The 21,639-nt window shown below is 43.0% G+C and overlaps 1 protein-coding gene across 7 annotated transcripts in view; it reads right to left on the bottom strand.

Moving 5' to 3' along the window:
* Positions 1-21,639, bottom strand: part of SLC44A2 (solute carrier family 44 member 2) — a 260,738-nt gene that overhangs the window by 124,437 nt on the left and 114,662 nt on the right. For 6 of the 7 annotated variants that reach the window (XR_005559275.1, XM_039364296.1, XM_039364294.1 and 3 more), the window contains exons 2-4: positions 5,027-5,075; positions 3,215-3,288; positions 1,982-2,066 (exon numbers count right to left, since the gene is read on the bottom strand). Coding sequence is in view for 5 of the 7 variants with exons in the window: in XM_039364296.1 (XP_039220230.1) it covers positions 1,982-2,066; positions 3,215-3,288; positions 5,027-5,075 (208 nt within the window). In the remaining 2 variants the exon portion in view is untranslated. The remainder of the gene's footprint in view (positions 1-1,981; positions 2,067-3,214; positions 3,289-5,026; positions 5,076-21,639) is intronic. The other variant, XM_039364300.1, reaches the window with a different exon arrangement.

Here is a 21,639-nt window from a genome sequence, read left to right as displayed (position 1 = left end):
TTTGGAAGCTGCTGTCAAGGCTGCTGAAAAATGCTCTGTTCAGCGAGTCATGACTCAGCTGTTACAGCAGCTAGATAGAGGTCTTATAGACCATGGGAAATACCTGTATCAGTTGTATGATTATAGCCTTACTGCACCTCTTCTTTAATTGTGCTCTTAAAGCTAGCTCATTCCAATCCAGATCTGCTGCAATGAGGTTGAAATCTTTAAAATATGCTCTCACAGAGTTGTTGCCTGGCATAGTTGGTAGATGCACTGCTCAGCTGTTTTTATCCGAACAGGGTCTCCAAAGTGCTCTCTAAATCTAGTGAGGAAGTTTGGGAAATTATCCAGGATGAGGTCATTGGTTTTAATAAGTGGAAACACCCAGTTGGCAGCAGAGTCAGTTAAAACAGGGGTCCCCAGGCCATGGCCCACTACTAGGCCATGAGCCGTTCAGAACCGAGCTGCAGAAGTGGTGGGCGAGCATTGCAAGCATGCATCGCCATTTGCTCAAGTGGCAGGCATATGCACACGCCACTTGTGCATGTGGGGATATGTGTGTATGAATGCTCATCCATCATTTCTGTGAACCGATTCTGAACATAGCTCCGCAAAGCCAGAAAGATTGGGGAACTCTGAGTTAAAAGACTAAGGATAAAGGAGACTCTCGATCTGTCTATTGGAAACTCCCCCAATTAGGTGCCAATGAACACTTCACACTGGGCTAGGAATGTACTCATCTTATCAGACTCACCAGTGAATCTCTGTGGTAAGCAGCTGGGGGTCTTAGGGATGAGCACAGCAAGAACTGGCAGTTGTGCCTGGGTAGATGGAGCAGGTAGTTGTGGTTGTGGAGGAATTTCTTGTTGAGTCAAGATCTACATTTGTTGCATCATTTGTTGAAAATTGGCTGCAAGGTTTCTGATTTCATTTTCAATGTCATGTTGGCGTTTGCTGATAGAGCGGAAGTCTGACTCATCCACAATTGCTGCAGCTCTGGGATCTGAAGCCATGGCTTGGGTATTCCAAAGTCAGTGAAAATTTTGGGTGAAGGGAGTAATTCAGATTAATGTCAAGCACCAGGGAAATCAGGAGATCCAGACAGTTCAAATGTGTATAAAGATTTATTGAAAGCTTAAGCTGTCTACAAGAATCTGAACTACTAATAGTCAAGGGAAATTAATGGGAGTTAAGAATAAAAGGAATTTAAGGTGGGCTGGACTTAAAATTTCTTGTGGGTGCAAAGGGACTCATGACTGATGACGCATATGACTCCTACCTCAGGCTCAGCCTGGTTATCTCCTACACTACTTATATTTCCAGGCTGTAAAAATCAGCTTGGGCCAAAGTTATATTAATTGGTTCTGTATCAATTGTGGCATCCAGGTCCATATGGATATGAGCAATTTGGCAAACTGTTTTACAAAATAATTATAATATGCTATAATGAAGTCTTCATAAAACATTCACTCCCCCCCCCCAAGATGACTAATGCAAAGTTACAATGGAAATGCTAAAATATAATCACCATTAAGTGGGGGCTTCAAATACATTTTAGCCTTTGTTTGGTTCAATATGTTTAGCCGTGATGGTTCAAATTCAGAGAATCATCCTACTCCAACTACCCTGGAACCTGGAAACCCAGTCACATATCAGAAAGGGATAACGTCAATCTCAATCATTTTACTGTTTTAGAGTAATGAGCTTCAACAGATGAGATCCTCAAAACCGGGGCTCCCAACCTTTTTTATACCCCGCATCCCTAGAAAGTTTCTGATATATTCTCGCACTCCTTACAAAAGTTCAAAATAATGGCAACGAATTATACATATAATTTTGAAAAACCAAGTTTTCGCACTCCCTGGAATATTGTCTCACATCCCAGGGGGTGCAAGCACCCCTGATTCGGAACCCCTGCTCAAACCTACTGGAACCCTTTTAGATTCACCAATCTCTTGGCACAGACTTCATGCAAAGAGAATTTCTCCTTGATACTTACTCATTGGGTGTGCCTTTTTGGCCACAGAACTGACCACGTCTATCTGTTGGATAAATCACCTTACGAGGGTCTCCTTGTGTCCACGCTGAAAAGAACATTGAACTAAATTCAACTAATTTAAGTCATTTATTTTAAGCATTGCCCAATTCCAAAATAACTTTTCTCCAGATCTTGAAGCACCATAAGAAATTACTGTAAACTTTTAACATAACCTTTTATTCATGTATATATTTCATGTTTTACTGGGAAATTAGAATAAAGGCATTGTGGTTTTTAGAGTATATGAGATAATTTAATATGAGTGTGCAGATTAATATGCGCTAATCTAGCTCTCTCTTTGTTGCATTATACTAATTATTTTAAAGAGTCAGGCACATATTCATCATGCACTGAAGCTCACAAAATCCATAGTAGTAATAGGAATCTTCTCAAATGACTATACTCCTGCTGAGAAATAGTCCTGCATATAATCAATTTAGACATCAAGGTTATCAATTTATATTATATATTACCAAGGAAGTAGCAGTATTTAATGCAACAGAAAGGGGAAATTATTAAATATATTCTTAGAAGTAATAATTTCAACTATATATGTTTTAATTCAGAAGTCCCCAGCCTTTTTGGCACTAGGGAGCACTTTTGTAGAAGACAATTTTTCCATGGACAGAGAGGGGAGGAGGAAGAGTGTGCAACTTAGATCCCTTGCACGCATAGTTTAGAGTAGGGCTCACATTCCTATGAGAATCTAATGCCTGATGATCTGAGGTGGAGCTGAGGTGGTGATAATGCCACTGCGGAGTGGCTGCAAATACAGCGGAAGCTTTGCTTGCTTGCCCACTGCTCACTTCCAGCTGTGCGGCCAGGTTCCTAATAGGGTTGTGGACCCCTGTCTTAATTCATTTAAATATAGTTGAAATGAAATCAAATGTTTCTGTATCCCAATGCCAGCCAGTATGGTTTAGAATGTGGCCCCCAATATTCTTCTCAAAGACCAAGTATAAAATTTGTTACAAAAGGGTCAAATCTTGGTGCAGCAGACATTAGCAATAGGATTAAACAGCAAACCATTATTTAAGATTTGACACCTTTAGTTGAATCCTACTTATTTCCTTCTATGATGATATACCTTCTTGGCTGACATAATTCTCCTTCTCCATCTAATTTGATATCCAGCTTTCAGCAACAAAAATATTATCTCAAGGCAGAAAAAATAATAAACAGTAGAATACATACCCACAATACCCACTGCAACATAGCCCCCAATTGCAACCAGTAGCAAGATACAGCAGATGATATCTGTGCAGCTCCTGGAAGAAGAAACAAGCTAAGTGAGAGTAAGTAACAATATATTCATCTCTGGTCAGATGGTAGTTATTAGTTGGTTATTTGAATCAACATGTCATCATTCAAATTCAGACTTGCAATTTAAAAAAAACCCTTGAAAACTTTCTAATCAAATGACAAATAAACTATAGCCCATCTCAAGAATAAGAGACAAGCAAATATAACCAACACATTCCTCCTTTGCCCTGTAGTGAAAATGGGGAGTGGACATTAACTCCTCAGAAGCAGAAACCACCACCTCTAGTTTTTAGAGATATACACAGGCATATTATGATGTTGATCACTATTACAATGATTCAGAGAAAATAGTATGTTAAGCCTGCTAATCCTACACACAAAGAAGTTAATAGGAAACAAAGTAATCCAGATCTAATATCAAATAACCTTATTGGGCTTGCAGAATAACAGAATTAAAGAATATCAGAATGGGAAGAAACCTTGGAGGTCTTCTAGTCCAATCCCCTGCTCAAGCAGGAGACCCTATACCATTCTGGACAAATGGATGTCCAATCTCTTCTTTAAAACCTCCAGTTGATGGAGTACTCACAATTTCTGGAGGCAAGCCATTCTACTGATTAACTGTTCTCATTGTCAGGAAATTTCTCCTTAATTCTTGGTGGATCTCTCTTTAATAGTCTTCCATCCTTTGCTCCTTGTCTCATCTTCATGTGCTTTGGAAAATCGACTGACCCCTTCCTATTTATGACAGCCCCTCATATATTGGAAGACTGCTATCATGATACATAACTTTATGACTGCTATCATGATATATATCCTTATGAAAACTATCTTGTGATTCCTTAATTTAAAAATAACTATTTCAATATGAAATATATTCATCCACTTAGTTTGCTTACCATAACACACAACTTATCATTTACTGAGATACCTTTAAAAACAAAGTTTCCATCCTGTAGGCATCCTACTTCTGGGACAGGCTAAAGAAAAACTAATCTAAGGTATTCTAGTATAAAAATAATGTTTTTTCCTGCACAGTAATTTCTGAAGTCTTTTCCTCTTAGTAATGTTTGAATTTCAGCCAGAAAAAAACAACAGTCACTCAGAGTGATGTTGGATGATTATTTTAATTTTTGTTTGTAAGCTACTATAAATCTGAATTATGCTGGCAACATTTAACATTTAAACTAACATATAAATATGTATTATCAGAGAATAAGAGCAATCTCCATTCAATATCAAGTCATGAGGTAGCATGATAATAATTGGTTAAGATCCTATAAAACAAATATTTGTCTGATCATCAAAATAAGGCAACTAATGTGGCCCCATAAAAATAAAATATTGGTTGATAAATTTATTTATGAATTGTTGAATATAAGATACAAATTGAAATGTGAACCTCTGATCATATCTCAATAATGTCGGTAAAATTATATTATTATCCTTATATTATAATTAAATAATACTATAGCTATAAAACAAACTATGTCCATGCACAAAGTAAGGAGTGAAAGTAGAAGAAAAAGAGCTTTAGCTACTAAGCCCAACCCATGCATTTCAAAGAAATGATCCAGACTTCTAAGCTCCTGGATTTTCAATAGAATCATCCTTGCATTACTTCCAAAAGGGAATCAACAGATGGCAATAAACGGTCACTCTAGACATAGTGTACTGAAAAATAACAGCACAAATGACCATGCAATACTACTCTCAAACCATTCACCAACAGGGTAATCTTACCTGTCATAAATGGGGCCTTTGAAAGTTGGGTCATATTTATGTGGTGTCCCTAAAAAATGAGATTGTTGAGTTAGACAACTTATAGAATTCAGGAATATGTAAATTGTGTATTTTATTTCCACTATTCCAGTAAGATAAAGATCACTGGGCAAATTCTTTGTTGGAGTTCAATAGTGGCATGACAATTCTCAGCTTGATTTTTGGAAATTCTCTAGATAGAAGCACAAGAATGCAGAAAATATAAACAAGCAGGAGGCGTGTTGTCAGAATCCAATTATATTTCATCTCTAGTTATCAACTATAGAAAACCCCATTTCTGCCTTCTCGGGATTCTGTCATACGATGAAGGGAAGGGGGTGAACAAAGGGGCTTTATGGTCCTCACTTCCTTCGGTACACTTCAAAGGAACTGGATGTGGATAGCACCAAAAGGACTAATCATAACAAAGGGGACTATTACCTTTCATGTAGTTCTCTCTGAAGTCTCCATCCAGCTGGCAGTAAGGAAAAGGGGGTGGGAGTGTAATGCCTGAGACTATTGCTGGAAGAAGGGGGTGATTGGGTGGGGCTACTGGGAAATCCCTTAAAACCTTGAATGGGAGAGCTTGGACCCCAAGTCCTGTCTAGAACGCCTGCAACCATTTTCTCTTAATAAAGGATGCCTGTTGGAAGAATTATTCCAAGAGTTCTGTCTTCTTAAGATACAAAGTGGGGTGGGTCCTTACACGTGGGATGAGAGAGTATGGAAAAAGGATGGTGGTAGTGGGGTACTGTAAAAGAAAATTAGGATTTGAAGTATCACTGTATATAAATTTATACCATTTTTTTATTTGTTCATAGGATGTAAACTGCTTGTTATGACTAACATTGATTCCAATATAACAAAGGTCCCAGCTCCTAACATGTTTATCCAAATCTCTGAAGAGTTTCTACTGTATGTTGGTCTTGGGGGAGGGGCAATCTTGATAGATTGTGTCTTCTATTTTTCTCCTTTGAGATATACTAAGAGGAATTTGAGTGAAGGGCAAAGTTATGTTCACATTATTTCAAGTTTATAATAGAATGATTTTTTCTCAAAATGCCTGCTTTTTTGCAGATACAGAAGCATCATTGTGCAATTTGAGCACAGGATTATTACTTTCCCCCAATCCCATGATTGAAAAATAACTGAGGAACCTACACTTGGAGAGTTTCTATCATTGTATAACTTTAAAGCTTAAAGATATAACCAGAACTCTGATCAATTCTAGTCTCCAGCAGTATTTTGACAAATTACCTGGAAATGGAGAAGTGTGAGTTCCTATACCTATGATTATTTTGCACATTTCAGTAGAATCATAATACTAAAGATGAGAATTATTGCTGTTGCCAAAATGTCTACTTGTATTTTATTATTCATGTCCATTATAAACTTTTCCTTCTGTCGTTCTGCTTTCTTTGCCTCCACAAAAAGCACTTTGTTTCACCAACTTGATGTCTTTCAAAAGTGCTGAACAACAACAAAGCAAGCAGAGGTGACTGTATTCCAGCTGAGCTATTTAAAATGCTAAAAGATGATGCTGTTAAAGTGCTACACTCAAAATGCCAGCAAATTTGGACAACTCAACAATAGTCACAGGATTAGAAAAGGTCAGTTTATGTTCTAATCCCAAAAAAAGGCAATGCCAAAGAATGTTCAAATTACCATACAACTGCATTCATTTCACACACTAGCAAGGTCATACTCAAAATCCTACAAGCTAGGCTTCAACAATATGTGAACCAAGAACTGCCGGTTTTAAAGAGGCAGAGGAACTAGAGATTAAATTGCCAACATTTGTGGGGAGTTCTAGAAAACATCTCCTTCTGCTTCATTGACTATCCTAAAGCCTTTAATTGTATAGATTACCACAAACTGTGCAAAGTTCTTAAAGAGATGGGAGTACTAGACCACTTTACCTGTCTTCTGTGAAGCTGTATGCAGGTCAAGGAGCAACAATTATAACTGGACATCAAACAACTGAATGGTTCAAAATAGAGAAAGGAGTACAGAAAGGAGTACAACAAGGTTGTATATTGTCACCCCTGCTTATTTATCTTATATGCAGAATATATTATACAAAATGCAGAGCTGAATAAATCACAAGCTGGAATTAAGATTGCCAGAAGAAATATCAACAACCTCAAATATGCAGACGATAGCACCCTAATGACAGAAAGTGAAGAGGAGCTAAAGAGCCTGTTGATGAGCGTAAAAGAAGAGAGTGCAAAAGTTGGCTTGAAACTCAATATTAAAAAACAAAGATCATGGCATCTGCTTCCAGCATTTCCTGGCAGATAGAAGGGGCAGAAATGGAAGCAGTGACAGATTTTATTTTCTTGGGCTCCAAGATCATTGCAGACGGTGACTGCAGCCATGAAATTAAAAGATGCCTGCTCCTTGGGAGAAAAGCTATGGCAAACCTAGAAACCATGTTAAAAAGTAGAGATATCACCTTGCTGACAAAGATCTATGTATTCAAAGCTATGACTTTCTCAGTAGTAATGTGAGTGCTTGAAAATAAGGAAGGCTCAGTGCCAAAGATTTTATGCTTTTGAACGCTGGTGTTGGAGAAGATCAGATACTGAAGCTGAAGCTGAAATACTTCAGCCACCAAATGAGAAGAGAGGACTCACTGGAAAAGAGCCTGATGTTGGGAAAGATTGAAGGCAAAAGGAGACATGAGTAGCAGAAGATGATGAGGTTAGGTAGTGTATGGATGCAGTGGCCATGAGTTTGGGCAGATTCTGGGAGATAGTAGAAGATGGGGGGGTGACGTGCTGTGATCTAGGGAGTCACAAAGAGTTGGACAAGACTTGGCGACTGAACAACAACCAAGCTCAAAGTCCAAAAGATAATCTCTATAAGATAAACCCACAAAATTTTTAACTTTGCTCCTCCGTTCTGAGCCCCAACTGTAACATACCCAATCACATGCAACTGCATTTGATCCCAAAGCCATTTCTTGTTTCAATTCTCTCTTCTTCTCTGGTTGTTCAATAGTATCAACCTGTAGTTTAGACTATGTTTTCTACCCTAACTCAGAAATGGGATGTGGTTCCTTGTGTGTAGTGCTAGCTGGTTGGATAAGGGCTAATAAATTGAAACTGCAAAGGTAGTCATTGTATGAAGCTAGAATTCCACATAAATGATAGATCTGCCTATTTTGAATGGGATTAGGCAGTTTGAGAATGCTTCCGGATCTGACTCTCTCCCTGGTGGATCAGATTAAGATAATGGACAGGAGTACTTTCTATCAGCTTCAATGACATGTATCTCTTTCTGGGCAATAATCTTAAAACTGTGGTGCATATGCTGTAATTTCCACGCATGACTTTAGTGCTCTATGTGGAGGTGACTTGGAAACTTTGCTAGATACAAATTCAGCAGCAATGCAAAAGTGCTAATATTTCTCTGTGCTTAAGGCAGGGGTCCTCAACCCCTGATCTGTGGACCAGCACCGGTCCATGGCATGCAAGAAACCGGGCCGCACACCAAGCAAAGCCCCATCTATGAGATGCAGGCAGCACACGAAACCACGGCCCCTCTGGTCTGCGGAAAAATCTGTCTCTAAGGAACCAGTCTTTGGTGCCCAAAAGGTTGGGGGCCACTGGAAGGGCACCAGATAAACCAGCAATTTTTTTTCTGGGTGTAATACCCAGTGCTGATCATTACCTTTAAAATCTTAGTTCCAGACTCTTTCCTTTTTTCATATGAACATCCACAATTACTAGGAACTTAGTTTGCTCAGTTACTGCAGTTATGTGGCAGTGAGTCAGGACTCAGTTCTATTGCCCACCCAATCCTTTTGGAATGCAGTCTCTTCATTTTTATCAGTTTTGTAAATGGCCATTAAAGCATCTCTCTTTTGTTCTGACTCTCAACTGTTCATTTTAATATTAGTTTATAATAATAATAATAACAACAACAACAACAACAACAACAACAACAACAACCAGGTCCTGGGTAAGGACTCGATAGGTAGACAAAATGCCAAATCCAGTCTGAACATCTGGCTGACTGTGCGATGATCAATAATAATAATAATAATAATAATGTTGGAAGGGACCTTGGAGGTCATGAAGTCCAACCCCCTGCTCAAGCAGGTAACCCTATACCATTTCAGACAAATGGCTGTCCAGTTTCTTCTTAAAAACTTCCAGTGTTGGAGCATTCACCACTTCTGGAGGCAGGTTGTTCCACTGGTTAATTGTTCTGTCAGGAAGTTTTTCCTTAGTTCTAGGTTGCTTCTCTCCTTGATTAGTTTCCATCCATTGCTTCTTGTCCTGCCTTCAGACGCTTTGTAAAATAGCTTCACTCCCTCTTCTCTGTGGGAGCCCCTGAGATATTGGAACACTGCTATCATGTCCCCCCTCGTCCTTCTCTTCATTAAACTAGACATACCCAATTCCATCAACCTTTCCTTATATGTTTTAACCTCCAGTCCCCTAATCATCGTTGTTGCTCTTCTCTGTACTCTTTCTAGAGTCTCAACATCTTTTTTACATCGTGGTGACCAAAACTGGATGCAGTATTCCAAGTGTGGCCTTACCAAGGCATTGTAGAGTGGTATTAATACTTTGTGTGATCTTGATTCTATCCCTGTTAATGCAGCCTAGCACTGTGTTGGCTTTTTGGGCAGCTGCAGCACACTGCTGCCTCATATTTAAATGACTGTCCACTAGGACTCCGAGATCCCTCTCACAGTTACTACTATTGAGCAAGGTAATACATTTGGTTTTTCTTGCCTAAATGTAGAACCTTACTTTTTTCACCATTGAATTTCATTTTGTTAGATAGCGCCCAGTGTTCAAGTCTGTCCAGATCCTCCTGTATCCTAAGCCTGTCTTCTGGAGTGTTGGCTATTCCTGCCAGCTTGGTGTCGTCTGCAAATTTGATGAGTTCCCCATCTATCCCCTCATCCAAATCATTGATGATGATGTTGAAGAGCACTGGGTCCAGAACAGAGCCCTGGGGCATCCCACTACACACTTCCCTTCAAGTAGATGTGGTTCCATTGAGGACCACACACTGAGTACGGCTGGTCAGCCAGCCACGGATCCATCTGGTGGTGATGCTGTCTAACCCGCATTTTTCTATCTTATCAAGTAGTAGGTTGTGATCTACTTTGTCAAATATCTTACTGAAGTCCAAAAAAATTATATCTACAGCATTCCTGTGGTCCACTAATTTTGTCACTTGGTCAAAGAATGCAATAAGGTTTGTCTGGCATGTTCTGTTTTTGACAAACCCGTGTTGGCTTTTAGTAATGACTTGGTTTGCCTGTAGGTGTTCGCTGATTCGTTGTTTGATTATCTCTTCCAGAATCTTCCCAGGTATTGAGGTCAGGCTGATAGGTCTGTAATTTCCTGGATACATTTTTTCCCCCTTTTTTGAAGATGGGAACTACATCAGCTCTTTTCCAGTCCTCTGGTAGTTCCCCAGTGCTCCAGGATCTTTGAAAAATATAGTTCAGTGGTTCTGAGATCACATCTGCCAGTTCCTTGAGAACCTTGGGATGTAATCCCTCTGGTCCTGGTGATTTGAACTCATCTAGACTGGACAGGTGCTCACTTACCATTTTCTTGTCTATCTTGAGTCTGTGACCACTGAGGATGTTGACAGAGCGGTGGGAGCAATGAGCGCCTCCACTTGTTTATTGGACCCGTGTCCTTCCTGGTTGGTCTCAGCTGCCAAGGAGGTGACACGAAGCTGGCTCCAGGGGTTAATCAACGCTTCGTTGAGGGAGGGGTCTTTTCCACAATCCCTGAAGGAGGCGGTTGTGAGGCCCCTGCTCAAGAAGCTTACCCTGGACCCGGTTGATTTAAATAACTTCCGTCCAGTCTCTAATCTCCCCTTTGTGGGGAAGGTTGTAGAGTGAGTGGTGGCGCTCCAGCTCTGACGGTCTCTCGATGAAGCAGATTATCTAGACCAGTGATTCTCAACCTTTCTAATGCCGTGACCCCATAATACAGTTCCCCATGTTGTGGTGACCCCCAAGTGGGTGTGGCCACCAATAAGAGGGAGTAGGACAGCTAGGGAAAAGGGAAAAAAATGGCGGACAGCATTGTTTGGTGACCCCCGTGAAATGGTCATTCGACCCCAAATGGGGTCCTGACTCACAGGTTGAGAACCACTGATCTAGACCCTTTTCAATCTGGCTTCAGGCCTGGCTTCAGCACAGAAACCGCTTTGGTCGCGCTGATGGATGATCTCTGGCGGGCCCGAGACAGAGGTTATTCCTCTGTCTTGGTGCTACTTGACCTCTCAGCAGCTTTCGATACCATCGATCATGGTATCCTTTTGCGACGACTCGAAGGGGTGGGAGTGGGAGGCACCGTTTTACGGTGGTTCTCCTCCTACCTCTCTGGCCGGTCGCAATCGGTATTGGTGGGAGGGCACAGGTCAACCCCGAGGCCCCTTGAATGCGGCGTGCCACAGGGGTTGGTCCTCTCTCCCCTCCTATTTAACATTTATATGAAGCCGCTGGGTGAGATCATCAGACAGCACGGGGTGAGGTTTCATCAGTATGCTGATGATACCCAGCTATATATCTCCTCCCCGAGCTCTTTCAGTGAAGCGGCCGATGTGATGGGCCGTTGCCTCGAAGCCGTGAGGGTCTGGATGGGGGTTAACAGACTCAGGCTCAATCCTGACAAGACCGAGTGGCTTTGGATGTTGCCTCCCAAGGATCATGTCGACTGTCCAGTGTTGACTCTTGCGGGGGAAAATATACCCCCTTCGGAGCGGGTTCGCAACTTGGGTGTCCTCCTTGATCCACAACTGAATTTGGAACATCAATTGACGACTGTGGCTGGGAGGACCTTTGCACAAGTTCGCCTGTTGCACCAGTTGCGACCCTACCTGGACCGGGAGGCTCTCCTTACAGTCACTCACGCCCTTGTCACCTCACGTTTGGACTACTGCAACGCACTCTACATGGGGCTACTCTTGAAAAGTATTCAGAGACTACAGTTGGTCCAGAATGCAGCCGCGCGAGTGATAGTGGGTGTTCCTCGATACACCCACGTTACACCTATCCTCCGTGAGCTGCACTGGTTGCCTATTGGTCTCCGGGTCCAATTCAAGGTGTTGGTCATTACCTTTAAAGCCCTATATGGCTCAGGGCCAGGCTATTTGCGAGACCGCCTACTACCTCATAGTTCCCTACGTCCGGTTAGATCCCACAGGCTGGGCCTCCTTCAGGCCCCGTTGGCCAAGCAGTGCTATTTGGCAGGGCCACGGAGGAGGGCCTTCTCTGTGATGGCGCCCACGCTTTGGAATCAGCTCCCCCCCCGGAGATTAGGACCGCTCCCACCCTGTTGGTCTTCCGTAAGTTACTTAAGACCTGGCTTTTCTGGCAGGCCTGGGGTTTATAAAACCTTACCCCTGGATGATTGTTTTTGTATTGTTGTTTTGTTATGTTTTATGTGTTTTTTATTGTTAGCCGCCCAGAGTCCTTCGGGAGTGGGGCGGCTTATAAATTTTAAAAATAAAATAAAATAAATAAATATCTTAACTTGTGTTTCTATTCTGTTTTTTATGGCACTATTTTTGATAGGTTGGTCTGCTTTTTCCCTTTGTGTAAAGACAGATGCGAAAAACGAGTTAAATAGTTCTGCTTTCTCCCTGAAACAAGTTCTACTTGTTTCAAATGCTATTTAACTATTTTTATCATTCAGTTTTACATCTGTTTTTATTGTAAACTGATAAGAGATCTTGGTAGTAAGCTACTTAAATAAAGTAAATAAATAACAAAATAAATAAATAAAAGCAATTACCTTAAATAAAGAAAATTAAATATACTGTACTCATCCAAACTTTTATGTCTCACCACAAAAATACAAAGATTCCAAGTATTTTTCTGCAGAGATTTGAGAGCTGCTGAGCATTCCCACTTGCATAATTAATGGTTGGGGAAGAAAATCCCCAGCATCTTTTAATTAACGGGATATTTGCTTATAACAATTGGTCTAAAGATTAACCTTTATAATTCCTAACTATCCTCCCCATCAAAGAAAATCTACTGCAAAGAACATCTACTGCCTTCTTCCTCTCCTGATTTCTAAGCTACAAAAAAACAACAATCCAGGGACTACAGTAGTTGTAAGACAAGATCCTATAAGATTCCTGGTCATTAATAAAAACATTTGGAGGACAATCATGCTTACCAAGAAATCCCCAGACATATAATCTGGAACATGTACAGTAAATGCATTGCAACCTACTGTACTCTTAGCCTAGATACTCTGGAACTGTATCTAGAAAGCAAATAACAAAGGAAGTAATAGAAATATTGCCTTAACATGAAGGATTCTTTTTCCTTTCATGTAAACACATATATGTCATCACCTATCTTGGGAGTAAAGGCAACAGTCCTCCCAAGGCAGGGGCAACAACAAGTGGTTCCCCAGATAATGTTAATTTCTATTCATTTTTAAAGCAACATCACCAAGAGTGTTGGAAGATGCATTGGCATATTGCTGTTCCTGTACAAAATTAAAGTATCTCTCTTTTTAGAAATTAAAACAGTACCCTCCTCTCAAATTTACAATTACTAATTAATCAACTCTTCTCATATATTATATAAACATTCTTTACTAGTTGGGCCTCAGCCACTGGAAGCAAAATATTTTTCTTTTCCCCATGTCCAGTACCCACGGGACAACTAGAAATCAAAATCTTATATAAACAAAATCCCCATAATAGCCCTGGAAATAGTCATTTGACCTTCTAGGAGAAACAAACCAAACAAGCCTAGAATTTTTTTATTTTGTTTTTTTAAAATTCTATTTGAAAGAAACCCATAAAGAAATAGGCCTTGTCTTTCACAAGCACTACTGCTCTGCCTTTGCAAAGTAGGGACCCAGCTATTTATCTACAAATAGAGAAGGATTCTTTCCAAGCTACTTATTCCCTCTGACATCACATTCTGTTCCATTATTTTAAATGGTTCATTTAAAACAAACTAAAGTCCATCTTTTTTATAATATGGTGCCCAATTAGATCTACTGTTATGTCCAACAAGAGTTAATTTTTGGTTTTGGTGGGCAGTGAGATTGGATCTGAGTGAGTGAGTGAGTGAGTGATTGTAGTGTGGAGTAGTAGGTTGCTGTTTTGGGTAGGCAGCTATTTGGGAATAGCAAGTAGATATGACTGGGGTAGGAAATGGAACAATACATCCAGAGGCCATGTAGGGAAGGACCCTATCTGAGAGTGAAGGCAGTGTAAATGGTATGTCATCAGAAAGTGGTAGAAGCAGCACGAGAGAAGAAGAAATGGAAACCTCTATCCCTCATTCCTCTCACCATAAGCAGTGGAGACAAACTGTCAGCTGTAATTCCCTTGAATTGGGGTAGCAGGAGACGGAATGGGACAACTCGCTGCAGCCAACTCACCACAGCCATCTTGCCATGGCCAACTTACCATGGGACAACTTCCTGCAGGACAATTCCAAGTAGAATAATTCAACACGATAAATATTTTCTGCCAATGTTTCTTCAAAATTATTTCCGTTGACAAAAATGGAAATAATGTAAAAGAAACACTGGCGGATAACATTTATCGTGTTATCTCATGTGGATTGTCCCACTGCAAGCTGGTCACAGCAAGTTGGTCATGGTGAATTGTCCTAGACCCAGCTAGGGGGGAGGTAAGAGCTGGGAGGCTGTATACAAAGATATACTGTAGGGTCCTCCAGAATAACATCACACAAGATGAGGTTTTTTTTTTTTGTTTTTGAAGTCACTTTATTTTTTGTTATCCCCTTCCCATTCTTTTTGAGCCTTGCTTTTTCTGTATTTTATATTTTTTAAATTAAATAAAGTTTTAAAATCATAAAAAAGAAAATAATTTCTCATCTCCAAGATCCCCAATAGTAGGAAAACATGTGAGTCAGGATGGAACTCAGATTCCAATCTCTTGTAATGAAAATTGTGGGATAAATCATGTACTTTGCAGTTTCAATAGCTTAAAAGCTTAAGAAACAGAAATGTTTCATCTTTCAGTCAAAACATTAAAAACTGCACTAATTCTAAAAACTATTTCATGTTGTGGAAGAGAGAATAAAAGCTAAAATTAAGAGAAGGGGCGTTGTCTTACCTGAACGCCTTTTCTCAGCATCATGATGTAGAATCCACCGATGGGTAATCTCAGCCTTCCTGCTCAGATGAGACTAAGTCAGAACTTTAGCCGTGCCTCCCTCTGGAAGTGTCCTCCAGTTATTGACGAGGCAAAGCATCCGTGACGAAGTCTGACGCAATGGCTCCAATTATCATGACACCTGCCTAGACTGCCCTAAAGGGAGGGTGTGGATTCTACATCATCATGCTGAAAAAAGGCGTTCAGGTAAGACAACGCCCCTTCTCTAGCATGATGAATATAGAATCCACTGGTGGGACATACCAAAGCCGCTCATGTCCCTACGGGGAGGGAAAAGTCTAGGCTTGTGTCCCCTGAGAAGAAACTACTTGTTATAGAACCCGCCTACCAAACGAGGCATCCGCCGCTGCAAACTTATCAATCTTGTAATGCCTGACAAATGAGGAAGGGGAGGACCATGTCGCTGTCCTACAGATCTCCTCGACCGAAGCCTGGGTGGACCAGGCCATTGACGCAGCTGTGCTGCGCGTCGAGTGAGCAGTGATGTGTGTAGGAACTGGAAGTGATTGAGAAAGATAGGCCCGAGCAATGCATGCTCTGATCCACCTACCAATGGTCGAAGAGGAGACCTTCAGACCCATGGCAGAGGACTGAAAGGACATGAACAAGGCCTCCGACTTGCGAAAAGCCAAGGTTCGCTTGACATAATGGCGCAGAGCCCTGTGCACATCCAACTTATACCACTGTTTTTCCAGACGATGTGACGGATTAGGACAAAAATCTGGAAGAACCAGATCTTGGGACCTATGAAACCAGGTATTGACTTTTGGAATGAAGGAAGGGTCCAATCGAAGGACCACCCTATCCTCGAAAAACGTACACAAGTCACTCCTGACTGAGAGTGCGGCCAATTCTGAAATCCGCCTAGCCAATGTGATAGCTACTAAGAATGCCACTTTTAGAGAAAGAAAATGAAGAGAACAAGACCTGATAGGCTCAAACAGTGGAGAAGTCAGAGCTTGTAACACCCTAGGCAAGTCCCAAGATGGATAACGATGCACCGCAGGGGGCCTAGCATTGACTGCCCTTTTCAGAAAGGCACTAACTGCTGGGTGTTGCGATAAAGGAACCAAGTTGTCACAGGTAAGGACCATTGACAAAGCCGCCACCTGTCTGCGGATGGTATTAGGTGATAAACCCTTATACAAACCATCCAAAAGATATTCCAATATGTTGGGAATGGTGACCGATAGCAGCCTGAGCCGCTGCTTAGTGAACCACGTGCAGAAGTTCTTCCACGTGGCGTCATAAATCCTATTAGTCGAGAGGCGCCTTGAGGCTTGAATCATCGAGATCACCCCAGACGAATAGGATTGCCTAGCTAAACTTTCCCGCTCAAGTGCCAGGTGGCTAACTGGAGCCAATGTGGATCTGGATGCTGAAGATTCCCTTGGCTGAGAGCCACTCGGTCTGGGGGAATCCTCCACGGTGGCGAGAGCGATAGATCCACAAGGTCGGCAAACCACAGACGCCTTGGCCAATGTGGAGCAATTAAGATTATCTCCGCCCATTCCTGAATCAGTTTGGAATGGTTGCCTGTAACAACAGAAGGGGAGGAAAGGCTTAAAGCAGTCCCTCCAACCACTTGCACCGGAGGGCGTCTGTTTCCTCCGCCCCCCGAGTCAGGAACCTGGTGAAGAACCTGGGGAGTTGGGCATTCATCGGGGAGGCAAAAAGATCCAGATGTGGATGACCAAACCTGATCGAGATTTCCCTGAACAGTGCCAGGTCCAGGCGCCACTCCGAGTGGTTGACTGTGACCCTGCTCAGGGAATCTGCTTGTCGATTTGCCTCCCCCAAAATGTGTTCCGCCCTGATGGAGCCCAGAGTGGACTCTGCCCACAGACCCAGATCCAAAGCCTCCTGCATGAGTGACCAGGACCGGGTCCGTCCCTGCTTGTTGACGTGAGCCTTGGCTGCCACGTGGTCTGTCAGAATCAGGACATGTTGTCTGCCACTATTGAGGAAAACCGACAGAATGCTAAGTATATGGCCCTGGGTTCGAGCCAGTTTATGTTGTGAGCTAGATCTGACTGGGACCACTGCCCCTGAGCCAGATGAGTCTGTAGATGGGCGCCCCAACCGAACAGACTGGCGTCTATAGTCAAGGTGAGCCTGACAAGCTCTTTGAAAATGGTCCCCTTGGTCATTGCGGATGAAGCCCACCACAGAAGAGATAAAAGAGTGTGGTGAGGAACCCTCACCCTCTTTGTGGATGAACTGAGGTTCCGTTTCTGGAAGGGAAGGAGGAACCACTGAAGGCTTTTGGAGTGAAGTCTGGCCCACGAAATGATCCCCATGCAAGAAACCATCTTTCCCAGGAGTTGAGACAGCTGGACCAGAGGCACTGCCTTCTCTCTCCGAACCTGGTGTACGAGCTTCCGGATGCTGACCCGGCGCTCCTGTGAAAGATAAAACTTGCAAAGATTTGAATCTATTATCGCCCCTAGATGAAGAAGGTGCTTTGTGGGAACTGTGTGGCTCTTCTTGAAATTTACGGAAAACCCGTGATCCTGAAGAGTATGGATTGTGATTTCCAGGTCTGACTGAGCCGACCAGAAAGAACTGGATAGGACAAGAATATCGTCTAGATAGCATTGTACGCGCATCGGCATCATCCTGAGGTGGGCCGCCAATACTGCCAAAATTTTGTAAAAACCCTTGGAGCTGAAGAGAGACCAAAGGGAAGTATTGGTATTGGTAATGCCAGTGCGCATAACAAAACCGAAGGAATCTGCGGTGTTCCGGAAGGATCGGGATGCGTAAGTATGCTTCCATCAGATCTATGGAGGAGAGGAAGTCCCCTTTCCTGATGCTGGCCAGAATGGACTTTAGGGTCTGCATCTTGAAACTTCTGTAGGTCAAGAAGTAATTCAGGCCCTTTAAGTCCAGTATCGCCCTCCATCCCCCTGAGGTTTTGGGTACCACGAACAGAATGGAGTAAAACCCTTCTCCTTCCTGTTCCTGGAGTACCGGTTCTATGGCCTTGATTTCTATCAAATGGGAGATGGCCGTGGCTACCAATTCTGCCTTGGTTGTGTTTCGTGATACTGGGCACTGTATGAAACGGTCTGGGGGAGGTGAGTAAAACTCTAGAGTGAGACTGTGTTTTATGGTCTCTCTGACCCAAGAGTTGGTGGTATTAACCTCCCAAATGTCGCTGAACAGTGCCAAGCAACCGCCTACGGGAGAGTTCTCCTTGGCGTCACTTGGACCGCCTATAAGGATGGCCCCCAGAGCCCCGGAAGGGATGTTTGGATTGGTATTGGCCCTTGGCTCCAGTGTTCTGGCGGTCCTGTTGACAATCCTGCCTGGGGGGAAAGGATCACGAGCCTCTGGGCCAATCCCAGGACTCCCCGATCCGAAAGGGCTTCTTCCACTCCCAGGTACCGCTGGGATGGAAAGCCTGTCTGCGAAATTCCTGCTGGGGCCACCTATCTGACTTTTTGGAGGGGTGTGCCAGAATATTACCTTTGTCCTTGCCCTCAATTATGTGTGGTTCGAGGACTGAACTGAATAAATGTGTACCACTGTATGTGGCCGTCGAGAGACGCCACTTAGACTTTAAGTCGGTCCGCCACTGTTTCAGCCACAGTAGTCTACGAGAGGCAACTGTGGCTGCAATAGATCTAGCAGAGTACCTGGCCAAGTGAAGAGAAGTGTCTGCCATGTACTCTGACGCTGCCACTAGCTTCCCTGGTGTCTGATGTGTCTGAACCTGGTCAGGGGGGACGAGCGCCTGGAGTTCACGGAGCCACATGATTGATGCCCTTGCAAAAAAGGAAGAAGAAGTCGCAGCCTTAATCGCCCATGCTGAAGCCTGGTGAACTCGGCGAAGGGAGAACTCGAAACTTCTTCTCCTCCACCTTCATAGCCTCAGCCATATCCCCTGGAATTGCAGATGTGGAAAATAAAGAGTGTCCACAGCAGGCACCTCTAAAAGGAAGCAAATGAAGAAGAAATATTGAAGTTTCTTTTCTGTACTATTGGGAGAAGGTAAAGTGGCCAGAGATGACCACTGTTTCTTCACCGTGGTACAAAAGACAAGCGGACAAGGAATCTGCTTCTCCTCCACAACCTGTTCTGCAAACAAAGGGTTAGACTCTTGGCTAGTGGAGGTGGAAGGTTTGTCTTCCTGTGCCGAAGTGAGGTTGGCCATGGTACAGGCCTTCATAAGTAGAGACCTGAAAAGAGAAGGATCAAAAAGACCTGAAGTTGGCGCCTGTTCAGGCACTGCCTCCTCATCCTCTGACATGGGAATGTCAGCTATCTCCAGGTCTACTGACCCCTCCTCGCCCAATTGGGAGGAAGTCTCAGAGATGCCGGAACTGGGGACTGTGGCACGTCCCGCTTGAGAAGGAGGTATGGACGGAGGTGGTGGCGGTTGCAAGGGTCACTGACTCCTAGGGGATGACATGAATTGCATAAATGCATGATGCATGAATGCCTGGAACTGTTCTGACCACATATCCTGTTGATCCATAGAACTAACCCCAGCCTCAGTTGGGGTATACGAGGCTTCAGGACCCTGTTGTGTAGATGAAGATGAGGAGCGAGGGGGACCAACCTGTTCAGTTTCCCCCTGAGGAGACCATGCCCTAGGGGCAACATGGAGGCTCAAATGGAGAACTGTCCAATGGAACGGGGGGAACCACTGCAGCTTCACTGGACATGAGCCTTTGGGCTTTTGAGAATTCCCTCTCCAGCACCTGATGTCTCCTTGAGGCCTCTCGCTCGGCTGCCTTGGAGGGCTTTTTGGTGGATGTGTGCTTTGTCTTGGCTTTTTTCTTTCCCCCTGCATCCAAATCAGCTGATCTTCATTTTGCTTGTGCGGGGGGAATATCAGAGCCTTGTGATGCCTGGGGCAAGGCACTGTCTGCCATTGCAATCTAGATATTCCGGGTAGGAAATATCCAGAAATGGGGGGAACCCAAACACGCAGATCTAGTTGTCAGAGAGGGAAAACGACCCACGCTCTGAGCAACAACAATGGCAAACAGCCAGACAGTTCACTAGAACTGCCTGTCTAGGCCTTGTGGCACAGCGCCACAGACTAAATGGAACAGGTGGATTCTAAAATAAATTCCCCTTTGCTCAACTCACAAGTAATGAAGGAAATGCAACCTGAACTTCAATGAGTAGTTAGAACAATAATGCAAGTGCAATGAGGCGATCACTCATGTGATTTTCTTGATAACACACCGAGTTAACCTGAAAGGGTTAACTGCTGTGTCAGGCCCCCCGGTAAAGGCCTGACACAGCAGGCCAAGGCAACTAATAAAAGCAGGCCCCAACAGAGGAACACGAGGTCCCTACAAAATGGCGTCCATGCCTAATATGCGCTCAAAATGGTGGCCGCACCCTGAACATGCGTTCAAAATGGCAGCCGCACCTGTTCAGTGCCTCCTAAAAATGGTGAATGCAGGGAAAAGGCTTTGAAAGAATCTCGTAATCTAAATAAAGCCCTCTTCCCCCCATTCCTCAAAAGCACTTGCTGTTTGGTCGTGCAGCCTCTGCTGCGATCTGAATTCGCTTGCTTCGGAGGGAAACCTCATGGCGTCGTCGACAGTGGGAAAGGGAAGCCCTCTGGTCTGCCCGAGCTCTGAGGAACTCCTATTCGCCGCAAGCCAGCTGTCCGGCTGATCTGTGCTCCCGCTGATCAGCTCGATTGGAGCTAAAAGCCCCAACTGTAGATCGGCCTATAGCCTGCTCTGCAGGAGCCTGTTAGGCTCATTGAAGCCCAAAAGGCCTGAGTAATCTCTCAATAAGATTGAACAGCCAAAATTTTTCCAATTTGAGTCCAAATTTCAATAAAGAATAAGACACATTAATTTAGAGACTTTTGAATAAAATAAATTCCAATTAGAGAATCAACAAATCAATTGACCTAATCTAACTGAGGAACCAAAAGAGTTGCGTCCTACTGAGCTGAAACTAAGTCAATAACTGGAGGATACTCCCAGAGGGAGGTGTGGCTAAAGTTCTGACTTAGTCTCATCTGAGCAGGAAGGCTGAGATTACCCACCAGTGGATTCTACATTCATCATGCTGGAGAATACAATAATAGTTGTATTATTCTTTTGTCATTTCAGTAGAAAAACTTTGTCTATGTACTAGTCTTAATTTTTTAACTTGGCAATAAAATTATATAAAGGCTGATGCTAGATTGTGAATTGGTTCTCTTCTAATTAACCCTTTGAAATAGAAGAGAATTAATTTCTCAAGGCTTGGTGATGCATGCATTTTAATATTTGTATGATCAACTAAGTTATGTTCTATTTTTATCACTTTTTACCCAATACAGGTTGTCCTCAATTTAGGATTGTAACTGAGCCCTGAATTAGTTATAAGACATGCTGGTCAGTAAGTGGGTCACCATATGACTGTGCTCAATTTTATGACATTTTTGTGGTGTCGTTAAGGGAATACCATAG

Source organism: Crotalus tigris, unplaced genomic scaffold (genome assembly GCF_016545835.1).
Source record: "Crotalus tigris isolate CLP2741 ecotype Arizona unplaced genomic scaffold, ASM1654583v1 scf7180000019721.812232, whole genome shotgun sequence".
Lineage (NCBI taxonomy): Eukaryota > Metazoa > Chordata > Lepidosauria > Squamata > Viperidae > Crotalus > Crotalus tigris.
This window is presented reverse-complemented; position numbering and strand designations above follow the sequence as displayed.